Here is a 12,654-nt window from a genome sequence, read left to right on the forward strand (position 1 = left end):
CAGTTTCAAAATGGTTTTGGGAGCCGGTGGGCCATCCAGGGTAAAACATATTGGTAATAAGTAAGGAATGAATTTGCTAAATTTCACTCAACCAATGTTGGCATTACACAAAAAAATTCACCAAATTACTGTCAAAGTTGAACTTAAATATAAAGCTACAGCACAGCTAATTTCTACATTCAAAAAATACTATTGTTATAGCCGGAATATTAATGCCAAGTGGGTTTTTGAAACAGTTGATACTTCTGGTTTCAACATTACTAATTTTATAAATATATACAAGAACTTTGAAACTCCAACTTTAACTTACGAGCAGAATTTTATTCGTCTTGCAAACACCAGCAGGGACACGGGGAGCTTCAGCTTGAACATGCTGCTATTTGAATAAATTGTGTTTGCTGGCGATTGTTTGATTTTTTGTGAGCAAGGTTGGGCATTTAATTTGCCACAAGTGACACTTTATTCGGGCTATATATGGTGATGGGGAATACTTTTTAACTACAACAGTAACGAGTTTAGGCTAGGGAAATTTCCCTCAAGTTGGTTTTGCTTTCACACTTTCTATAGGCCTATTGGCGCTTCCCAAACTGCAAGTATTTGCAACATTTAATTTGGTAAAGCTAGTGTAAGTTATTAATGTGGAATGTATAAGTTTCTCCTCTTCCGAATTATATCGATTTTGCTAAAAAGGTTGAAGACCCCTGATTTAAACCCTTTGTTGTTTGTGTGTATTTGCCGAGCACTGCACTAGATCAACCAAAATCGATTAAAGGTGGCTGAGCACATTTTGTCATTGCATATACACTATAACCTATTTCAGAATGTTAATATATTTCCTATGCTTGTTTTATATCGGGTCCCATATGAGCCATCATTTTATAAAACCTTAGTTATTTCTGCAGGCAGAAACTCATGGGTCCCCACACATGCAAAGTTGAAAATAAGGCATTTCAAGTGATAACCATGAGAAATAAGGGTGTTGTAAGGTAAAACACAGTGGTCAGTACTGGGCTTAAATAATCATGCTAATTAAAGCACAAACTGTACAAATCTGATTCAATTTAGAGATTGTTTGTCCTATTTAATGTTATATTTTGAAGAAACAAAGGAGTAAATAGTGGCAAAATAGAGTAAAACACAACAATCGACACCAATAAATAGAAAATTGTACAAGCTGTCCAAATTCAATTTAACTTGAATGTTGTCAAAAAATTCACCAATTTTAGAGGGCTAGTGGGGTAAATGTTGGGGCTACAGAGTTGAATACAACAATCAACATCTATACATGGCAAATTCTACAAGCTATCCAAATTCCATTCAATTCCAACACTGATTTAAAACTCAACAATGTCAGGGGCTAGCGGGTAAATACTGGGATTATCAACACAAACAAAGTGGGATGCACATCTACATAAATATATCTACCACCTGTGTAAGTTTAATCCAAATCCATGAAACATTTCAAGACAATACAAGTCGGACAAACTTTGGGTGAAAACAAACAAACAAACAAACAAATCAAGTAAAATCAATAGGTGCCTCCTTCAGGGAAGGGGACACATAATACCTTGTGAGAGCTTTTGTAGTGAATGTGAACTTAGTTTGATCCTGATACCTAATTCTTTCCACTTCCTTCCAAATCTTTCTATTAGTGCTAGTTTTAACCTAGAAAAGTTTGATATTAAATAATCAGCAGTTCTTATGTGATCGTTTTAAATCAAATGAATGCTAAAAGCTGCAAGATAACTTAATCATTTGTGCTTTATCTTATTTGTGGGAAACATTGTTAGTGTTACTTAAAATGTATTATAGTAGAAATTCATTAAAATTTCAGGCAAGAAGTAGATTGACCAGCATAAAACAGTAAGAACAAAAATGCTTATTTGTTAGGATCGATAGTTACCACAACAACTTGAGATGGAGACACAAATTTACAACATGTGGGTAATGTGATGGAAATGTCCTTTTTACAATATAAAGGTGGCTCAAAGATCAACATTGGAGTTATAACTTTCTGCAAAAGTAAAGTAATAAATAAAGTACTGTAGTGCTGTAATAAGTACTATATAACACAACACATAATACTTGCCATCTATTTTATTGCTCGTGGTGTTTATCTGAAACTTTGCTTACCGTATTTTACGGACCATAAGGCGCAATTTAAATCCTTTTTTCCTCATAAATTGATCGTGCACCTTATAAGCCGGGTGCGCCTAACGTATCAAGTAGTGCTTTATTGCCTACATTCCAGTACCGATACTATTATTATGTAAATAAACCACCGTCTTACAAAGTAAACTACGGTAAAAGCAACTAGCAACTGTGATATTCACTAGACTGATTTTTTCTTTTGCTCATTGTACTATTGGACTTGCTTACATTTGTTACGTAACAAGTAAACTTTTATTTCGCTTGCTCCTCATAATTGTATGATGTGAATACTTCTTATATCGCCCTTAAAATATGTTGCATTCTATAGCCCGGTGCGCCTTATGTATGAACAAAGACTAATCAAAGCAATTTATTGACAGTGCGCCTTCATAATCGGGTGCGCTTTATGGTCATGAAATATAGGCACACAAAATTATTTTCTAAAAAAATGCAATATCACTACTTACACTGCCAATTTGTGTAAGCCATTCATAACAACAAGTAAGTTTGATTTCAACATCAGTGTCTACTGCATGTTTGGGGGACTGCACAATGCATTGGCTAACTTTTGTTGTTGTTTTTCTTCCCGCATAGATGACAATTTTCCTAGATACCTTTTTTGCAAAAAAATGTATTGACAATAATATAGTGGAATGGACTGTTTTTAAAAATCAAATTTTTCATGTCAAAATATGCTTATTTTGTATTGGGTCCCATATTAGCCATCGTCTTTTATAACCTTGGTTGTTTCTGCAGGCAAAAACCCATGGGTCCCCACACATGCAAAGTTGAAAATAATGCAATTCAAGAGATAACCATGAAAAAGTCAGGTGTTGTAAGGTAAAACACAGCGATCGGCACTGGGCTTAAAGCTATAAAATTAGATTCACCCCAGATATTGTTTGAAGTATGTCCTATTTACCGTTTTAAAAAACTGACCCATTTTAAGGGGCTAGTAGGGCAACTAATTGCGTTCGACACACAAACTAAAAAATATATAAAAACCACAATGACTCAATCAATAGTACTGCAAAATTTCAGCCCAGTCCGAGAATGTCCCACACATCCCCACACAAGCAAAGTTGAAAATAATGCAATTCAATAGATAACAATGAGTAAGTTTGGTATTGTGAAGACAAACACAGTGATTGGTACTGTGCATATCTAAATATGCTACATGGAGTAAAAACTATTTAAATTAAAAAACTCATTTTAGGGAGCTAGAATACTAATTGAGGTTCAACACACACAAACTTTAAAGTAGGAAACCACAATGACTCAATCAATAGTACTGCAAAATTTCAGACCAAACTGCCAACGTTTAAAATTTCAACCACTAGAGGTGTTTTAAGCAACAACCGTTACTGTTTCTGACGTCAAAGGGTTTTAACAACCCCCGAACTGCAATGGCACAATAACGATAATTGGCATACTTTACAAGCTATCCAAATTTTAGCCAATTCTGACATTGTTTACAAACTCACCCCTTTTCGGGGGCTAGCGGGGTAAATATTAAGGTTATCCGGACAAACAAAGTGGGATGCACATCTACATAACTGTATCTACCATCTGTATAAGTTTCAGCTACATCCATCAAGCATTTGATAGAAAAACGAGTCGGACAAACTTCGGGGGAAAATACCCATTTTAGGGGCTAGCGGGGTAAATACTGGGGTTATCAACAAAAACAAAGTGGAATGCACATCTACATAACCAATTCTACCATCTGTAAGTTTCGGCCACATCCATCAAGCATTTGATGGCAAAACGAGTCAGACAAACTTTGAGGGGAAAAAAACATTTTAGGGGGGTTGGGGAATAAATACTGGGGTTATCAACAAAAACAAAGTGGGATGCACATCTACATCTACCATCTGTGTAAATTTCAGCTGAATCCATCAAACATTTGATAGAATAAAAACGAGTCCGACAAACTTCAGGGGAAAATACCTATTTTAGGGGGCTAGTGGGGTAAATAATGGGGTTATTAACAAAAAAGTGGGATGCACATCTACATCTACCATCTGTGGAACCCATAAATATTTTTACTATTTGTTTGTACAAGTAGGAAAGGTATAGGGTAATCAAACCTCTTTTTGCGGTTTATTTTCTTTCTGTTGTTGTTCATTCTCTTCCTTCTGTTGTTGTTCATCCACTTCTATCTGTTGTTGTTCATCCTGTTGTCCTTGTTGTTGTTGTTCGTTCTGGTGTCCTTGTTGATGTTCATCCTGGTGTCCTAGTTGTTGTTCATCCTGGTGTCCTAGTTGTTGTTCATCCTGGTGTCCTTGTTGTTGTTCATCCTGGTGTCCTTGTTGTTGGCCATCCTGTTGTCCTGGTTGATGTTCATCCTGTTGTCCTTGTTGTAGTTCATCCTGGTGTCCATGTTGTTGTTCATCCTGTCGTCCTTGTTGTTGTTCATCCTGTCGTCCTTGTTCATTCTGTTGTCCTTGTTGTTGTTGTTCGTTCTGGTGTCCTTGTTGATGTTCATCCTGTTGTTGTTCATTCAGTTGTCCTTGTTGTTGTTGTTTATCCTGGTGTCCTTGCTGTTGTTCATTCTGGTGTCCTTGTTGTTTATCCTGATGTCCTTGTTGTTGTTCATCATGTTGTCTCTGTTGTTGTTCATCCTGTCGTCCTTGTTGTTCATCCTGCTCTCCTTGTTGTTGTTTGTCCCGTTGTCCTTGTTGATGTCCATCCTGGTGTCCTTGTTGTTGTTCATCCTGTCGTCCTTGTTGTTGTTCGCTCTGTTCTCCTTGTTGATGTTCATCCTGTTGTTCTTGTTGTTGTTTGCCCCGTTCTTGTTGTTGTTGTTGTTCATCCTGGTGTCCTTGTTGATGTTCATCCTGTTGTTGTTCATCCTGTTGTCCTTGTTGTTGTTCGCTCTGGTGTCCTTGTTGATGTTCATCCTGTTGTTGTACGTCCTGTTGTCCTTGTTGATGTTCATCTTGTTGTTGTTCATTCTGTTGTCCTTGTTGTTGTTCATCCTGTTGTCCTTGTTGTTGTTCATCCTGTTGTTCTTGTTGATGTTCGACCTGTTGTCCTTGTTGTTGTTCATCCTGGTGTCCTTGTGGTTGTTCATCCCGTTCTTGTTGTTGTTCATCCTGGTGTCCTTGTTGATGTTCATCCTGTTGTTGTTGTTGTTCGTCCTGTTGTCGTTGTTCATCCTGGTGCCCTTGTTGTTGCTGATCCTGTTGTCCCTGTTGTAGTTCATCCTGTTCTTGTTGTAGTTCACCCTGTTGTCCTTGCTGTAGTTCATCCTGTTCTTGTTGTTCATCCTGTTGTTCGTCCCGTTCTTGTTGCTGTTGTTGTTCATCCTGTTCTTGTTGTTGTTCGTCGCGCTCTTGTTGCTGTTGTTGTTCATCCTGTTCTCCATGCTGTTTATCATCATTTTCTTTTTGTTTGACCATAACTTTCTGTGGTACATCCTGTTTTTCTTGATGCATGACCAGTCTTGGTTGTTGAAAATCTCTGTGTTGTTTCAGCGTCCGGTGTGGCTAATTAAAAGACTTGATAGTTGTATAGTGTGAACATTTTTACATTGCAACATATTCTATTTTATTTCAGTGCCAATCAATGTCTCCTTTTAAGCAGGACAACTCTGCACTACTTTTATACTTTTACAACGGCCTAAAAATCCATACATTGCATAAATTTCTACATGAAATTTTATTAAATTTAATCAAAAATATTGCTCAGTGAGGGTAAGGTATTATACACAACAACAAATTTACACTTGGTACACTGGGGCTGCATATTATTTATTACCTGGTGCATCAGAGGAACAGTTTCTTCTACCTCTTCAACTCTGTTAAACACCAACATGGGATAATAACCGGACAAAAGAGAAGCAACACCCCGTGAGACTGGAATGTTACAAAATTCAAACTTTGCAGACAGTTGATTGACAATGGATTTCACAACTTCTTCATCGCACTCAAGAGCATCAATTAACAGCTCCAGTAAACCTAGTTAATACTGTGAAGTTAATTCGATTTTAAGGTTAGTATAAGCAACAGCTTTCTTGTCATTTTCGTGTACTGAATAGCTTAACGTAAAAAGTCCTACTGTCTATTTGGAAAAAAAACAAGTTTAATCAAGTACAAGCTTTAGTTTGAGCTGTACAGAAAAATGAATTGCATATCTTGGTTACTTACCACTTTCATTATGATGAGCGGCACAATCTCCAATGTGTTCTACTAATAAATTGTAAAACTCTGATGCTTTAACTGCAAAACATAAAATAGTTTTAGACCAGAGGATTTTGAAAAATGTGTTCATTAGGGCCATTTAAGGTGCCTGAGTAGTAAGTTTCATCACATTTTATATTGTTACATCACTGCATGCCACAATTGAATCTTCCACTATACTTCTGTTTATCAGCAGTCTTTTTTATATTTGACAAAATGTAATGTGCATTTTGGACTTTTTTCTGCACTATTTTGTTTAATACTGTGACATAAGTTTCTACAGTGTAGTCTTCCAGCAGGTTTAAATTTTGGACCCATAATGGAATTTAGGACTTCTGTTTTAGACTAAATATATGTATGTAAAACAGATGGCCAAACAAACACTTTTTTTCTATTTAAATTCTCATCTTGATGATGGTTCTGCAGTAAACAACAGACAAGGTTATTTGCTCAAATCTATTGAAATTACCTTGATTCTGTATCTCATCGTCAGGGTAATGGTATTGTGATGTTGAACTTTGATCTTTAACTAAAACAGATATTGCTTTTAAAATCAACAAAAATGGAGTGTAATTGTTGCTGAGTTCACATTTACTTTGTTTTATTATGTCAAAAAACACACACCACAAAATCCAGACATAACAGAGCACAAATGATGCTTCACACATGGACACGATTACAACAAGAATATTTGCTTACAGCTGTAAACACACATAGTAGACACTACACACAATTTTGACATTGTATCACAACATCTACCTTTTGCCTTAAGAAACAACTTTTTCATTTGTTCCATCACACCTGCAATGGTAAGAATATGTTGCTTTCATTTCATACAAAAAGCACCTACAAACATATCTTTTAATCATACAAACGTAAAAGTACCCTCTTTCTGCTTTTTGTTACTTCTGCGTTTGGTGGTTGTGCCTTTATGGACAGTTGGGTGTAAATCTAAAAGAAATGTTTTATATTACATGAAAATATTACATGGGCAGGTACAAAATAATTCCAGTGCACAACTATTCTTAATTTTTTACTCACAGAAATTGCTTTTTTCTCCCAGCAATAGCCCACACACGAAACGCCGAACCATTGACCAATGACCTCCCTCAGCCACCTCAGGAATGATTTTGTGGAATTCTTCATTTGACATGAACTGACAGATGTATTTTGCTGCAAACACCTCCTGCAACATTTGATGTGAGAAGTAAAATAGATGGTCATCATCAAACAGTTGTTGCCTTGGAAAGCCGTATTTACGAGCAAACGGTATGATGAAATCTTGGACATCAGACGCTTTAAGACCCTCAAGATTTTCTCCAGTGAAAACAACTATTTCGTCCTGCATGCCTTTATATGCCATTTTACCGAGTGGTTTCCATAACTTCCTAACATCCATGTTACGTGCATGTTCAGAGTGACTCAGTTGCGCTAATACACACTCAAATACCTCTGTAACCGTTTTCACTTTATGTAAACCTTGATGTAAAATGACAAAAATAAAACATTGCAGTAATAAAGGGTTATGGCAAAGACTTAAGAGCTGTGGGGTCTTTGTGGATAACATCTCAAATAATTCATCTGCCTTGTCTCCTGCAAAAGCCCAGAACAGCTTTTGCATGTCGTTTGGTGTAAGGTTATCAACATAAATTTCGACATCTGGCCGAAGTTCAGATGGGAGTTTAAGTATGGCATGGGGCCGTGAGGTAAAAATTAACAATGAATCTTTAAACAACTTTTTGCAACAAAGATTTGCTATCAGCTGATCTAGTGCCAAAGGTGTTTCATAATCTACATTATGTGGTTTCATGTTTTCAAGTGACCATCCAGCCTCGTCAAATCCATCAAAAACAAAAACACACTTATTTTCGTTTTCCCTCATCCATTGAAATGCATTTTCTTTTGTTTCATCATCCAATCCAGGACAAAGAAAGTCAACAAAAAGTTGTTTGCATGTTAGGGGTTGCTTATAATTTAAATCCATAAACCTAAGTAGAAACTTGGCAGAATCATTTGGTTGATTTGACTTTGCCAACTGTTTGGAAAGAGTAGTTTTTCCAGCACCAGGTGGACCAACTAATGCAATAAACCTTTTCTTCCAGGGTAAGTTAAATATCTCAATAAAAGATACTAAACGTTTGTTGTGAGCACTAGGATGAATGCCAATATATGCATCATAGATATGCAATTGTGGACAAACATCAGGAATTTGGTTTCTATGCATACTTCCATCATAGAGGACTACACTTTCTGGCAGGGTTTTCAAATGATTTTCTTGATGATTTTTGATGGCAGCCACTTGGTCCTCTTCTGTAACCAAAAATAATAATTATTTTGTAGGTGATTGAAAGCTTTATAGGCACGAGTTTTATTGGCAAGCATCAACTAGTTTTTACAACAATAAAACGTCGCATATGTGTATAACCTATCTAAGTAGTCAGTGGGACTTTTCAATTTCCCAATCAATTGCAACTGCTATGTTAACACAAACACTCAAATTGTGACGACAAACAGTGCAGTTGTAACGACATAATTTGGTGCCAAAATAACAATTGTTACGCAACAACAAAAGTGAAAATTACATAGGTATTGTCTTATTGCACATTTGCGTGTTGTGTCAAAATGTCCGAAATGCTGTTTTATGTTTTTCAATTTGTTTTTCAATTAATAGGCTGTTGATTAGTAGTGGAGAATTTAGTGGCGATCGACCAGTGAAAAGCAGGCGATCGATGTGTTGGCCACACCTGTCCTAAAGATTCCATTTTACAGCAACTGTGCCACATTTATGCACCATTCATTATAATTGTAAGGGACATATATTTAATGGATACATTCAGTATGGTCCAACTATTTAAATTGTTAACGAAGTTTCAACAGTTTTTTTCTTTAACAGCCCTTTGTGCGTTGAATTATGATTTTTAATCCGCACATAGCATTCCCTGGTGGCGTTAAGTTCCTACATACCAACAATACGATTGCTTAGCTGGGTTTTTATGTCCAAAACCTGTTCTGAAAAAGTTTTGTTAACCCTTTCAGTTTAATAAGTCATGTTACACAGGTGAAACAAATTGTGGTGCGTTGTTGCTCTCATTTCGAAACACGAATAAGTTGACTTACATTACTGTTTACAGCGCAATATAACTAACATCATAACATCCTAATTGCAACCAGTGAGAAAATGGTCAAGTGGTGACTAGGTTCATGCGTGAAGCACAGGCATTTTTCCATGCGCCACTATTGTCAATCACTCCCATTGCGTCAGCAGTGCACTGAGCGAGCACAAATTTGACAAAAGACAGCATGTAAAACATATTTGGGGCTTTAAGAGTAAATACTGAGCCAATTGCACTGAAATTTTTAACAGCCAACAAGGAGAACCCTATCCACAGCTGTTTAAAACTTCAGCAGGTCAAGTCTTGTGCTTCTGACCTTATTCACAAGTGAACAAACAAACAAATATTTTGGGGTAAAGGGGTGAAAATGGATATATACAACTTCAGAGGGTTTTGGGGTCCAGAGGGTGAAACACTGGGTCAAATATTTGAATGTTTAGAAATGTGTTTAAAAAGAGAAATGTGCAAATTTTAAAGAACTTGCCCCACTGTTTCTTGACCAAATCATAGTGTTGAAAAAAAGACACAAAAAATCAAGATGGAAACAGTAGGTGACCTGTAGGTTTCTGAAAAGGGACCGTATAAACACGATTACTAAAACCATACTTAACCTGAAGGATATCTTCGAGAGGTTGCTGAATAGTATTTATTTATGTTGATGTTTTCTCCAATCACCACATTCTACAGTAAAATAAAATAACAATCCTTTAAACCCATGTAGAGGAAAAGGGCTTTCATGTCTGTTTGAATATTTATTGTAAGTTTTAAACTAAATACGCAGTCTAGTGGGGTAAAAAAAACATTCATTTAAATCATTCTCAACTGTGTTCTGTAAGACCTACAAAATGACCTTCAGAGACCTTTTGTCACTTGGCTAAGCTGACAATGACAGTTTAATGACTCTTTATTGAATCTTTGGAAAACTTCTAGTTTTTTACCTGCATGTTAATCACACTACAAACAATAGTTTTCAGCACATTAAGGCTTGTAGCCCATAAACTATGTAAATTCAGCACATTAAGGCTTGTACTTTTTACCCAAATAACTGGAAAAGCTAAAACCGAATAGGGTTTAAGGGGTGAAAATGGTGTATAAAAATGTTATGTTTTAGGAGCCTTTGGGTGACAAACTTCAGGAGGATCAAATTTTGATAAATACCTAGAATGTATGTAAATTTGAACCACTCTTTCTTGACCAAACCAGCCTTAGACAGAAAAAAATGAACAAAAACAATATATGTCAAAAGTTATAGCTTCTGCGAACTAAGTTATGACATACTGCATCTAATCCGCTTTTTTTAATTTTGTGGCATTTTTTTATATGGCCTGGACACAAACAGTGTAATTTTAGCCCTGCAGCTATATTTTAAAATTAAACTTTCCATAAGGTGTGTCCCCTAAAGCCATGTCATTCAGCTTCGGATTGACTACATGTTTTATGGGCTTACTTTGTTTTTCTAAACTTATCTTATTTGCATCATTATTGTCATAAACAGTAAAAAAGAACGGGAAAAATACTTTCAATTTAGTCTCTTGCTTTGACCTTGATATTGTTGTTCAAGGTCAGTTTTTAAACACAAATTTTCCTAGAATGCCTTAACCGTCATATTACAGACACTATAAATTGAAAAGCAATTTGGTACAAAGGTGTACATAACAACTTGTTTTTCACTTAACTTTGTTTCGCAAAACGAATAACATTGACCTGTAGTAACCTCTTACAATTGGACGCCAATTGACCGTTTAATGTCCTGTTGACACCATTTCAATAGCACACAATCCTTAGTGTTCAACAATACAATTTTGCCTAATTTATACAATTTATCGACTTTAGTGCTGATTCTTGAAATGATTTGTCAAAAATAAAGAAACTATGTTATGACAAAAAAATTGTTCTTAACTGTGTTTGTAATACCTACAAGTTGGCCTTTCAGTGGCATTACTGACAATAAGAACAAACACACTGACCTAATAATAAACCAGTGAGTTACTCCTATGAGACTTCTATCTGACTGACAGTATACACATATTATGGGCTGTAAAGGTAACTAGTTGGCAGATTAAGGCTAAGGTTAAAATACTAAACAAATAACCTACTGCAAACAATTGTTTAACATTTCAGCACATTAGGACTTGTGTTTCTCGCCTTAAACTAAAACCAATTATTTTAAGGTTTAAATGGTGAAAATGGGTGAATCCACTAAAAAGTTACAAATTTCTTTAGAATACCTTACATTGCACCAACCGACAAAGCATGAAACTTCCAGATTATGTACTTTAGTCAGTACAGCCGTTTAAAAAAATCAGGGAAGGGGTACAAACTATCCAAATTTCATCCATGTAGACATGTTTGAAAATTCACCCATTTTAGGGATTAGTTGGGTAAATGGTGGGGAATACAGTATAAAACTTAACAATCGACACCTAAAAATGGCATATTCTACAAACTGGCCAAATTTTATCTAATTTCAACATTTTTTACAAATTTCATTCATTTTAGGGGTTAATGGTGGGGCTTCAATGTAAAACACATTAATCAACACCTCAAAATGATGTAGTCTATAAAGTGCCCAAAATTCATCCAATTTGGACATTGTTCAAAAAGTTCACCCATGTGACTGATGGGGTTCCACACCCAAAGTGATAACTGTTATACTAAACCACAATGACCCAAACTACAACCCTGTAAAATTTATCTAAATTGGCCAATGTTTAAAATTTTGATCACTAGAGGTTTTTTAGCAGCATTCGATAACACTTTTAACGTCATAAAGAGTTAAACTGCAAAAACATCTACCAAAGACACAAACCCATATACATGTGTTCTGTTGCCTTTATTACAGCATAGATACCTTTTGCTAGTGGTGTGCAGCAACATACAAAAAACGTTTGACATTTGGGGGGGCTAGTGGGGTAAATACTAGGGTTATCAAGTGAAACGAAGGCACATCTGCATAATATTATCTACCATAAACAGTATCTACCGACTATTCCGGTTGCATGCAAGTCAAAAGGGTTAAAAATATACATACCTCAGCACTTGAAAGAGCAATATTTCTTTCCAGTGATCCTAAAAAAAACATTTTTGTTAAAGTTTGCATATAATTGTGTGCCATTTTAGGGCAGAGTATGTTAATTAGGTAAATTTTTCATTTGGACACAAAATGTAATAAACCGACAACTAACACTAGAAAGCTCTTAAGGGCT

The 12,654-nt window shown here is 35.8% G+C and overlaps 1 protein-coding gene across 4 annotated transcripts in view; it reads right to left on the reverse strand.

The window, feature by feature from the left end:
• The window catches only part of LOC145222119 (uncharacterized), a 38,658-nt gene that overhangs the window by 15,560 nt on the left and 10,444 nt on the right, over positions 1-12,654 (reverse strand). For all 4 annotated transcript variants that reach the window (XM_080088149.1, XM_080088150.1, XM_080088148.1 and 1 more), the window contains exons 8-19: positions 12,480-12,517; positions 10,060-10,129; positions 7,377-8,645; positions 7,221-7,286; positions 7,095-7,136; positions 6,805-6,864; positions 6,303-6,374; positions 5,914-6,113; positions 4,242-5,642; positions 2,619-2,765; positions 1,904-2,014; positions 1,568-1,665 (exon numbers count right to left, since the gene is read on the reverse strand). In XM_080088149.1, the coding sequence (XP_079944275.1) occupies positions 1,568-1,665; positions 1,904-2,014; positions 2,619-2,765; positions 4,242-5,642; positions 5,914-6,113; positions 6,303-6,374; positions 6,805-6,864; positions 7,095-7,136; positions 7,221-7,286; positions 7,377-8,645; positions 10,060-10,129; positions 12,480-12,517 (3,574 nt within the window). The remainder of the gene's footprint in view (positions 1-1,567; positions 1,666-1,903; positions 2,015-2,618; positions 2,766-4,241; positions 5,643-5,913; positions 6,114-6,302; positions 6,375-6,804; positions 6,865-7,094; positions 7,137-7,220; positions 7,287-7,376; positions 8,646-10,059; positions 10,130-12,479; positions 12,518-12,654) is intronic.

The sequence above is a fragment of the Phallusia mammillata genome, chromosome 4 (assembly GCF_965637545.1).
Source record: "Phallusia mammillata chromosome 4, kaPhaMamm4.hap1.1, whole genome shotgun sequence".
Lineage (NCBI taxonomy): Eukaryota > Metazoa > Chordata > Ascidiacea > Phlebobranchia > Ascidiidae > Phallusia > Phallusia mammillata.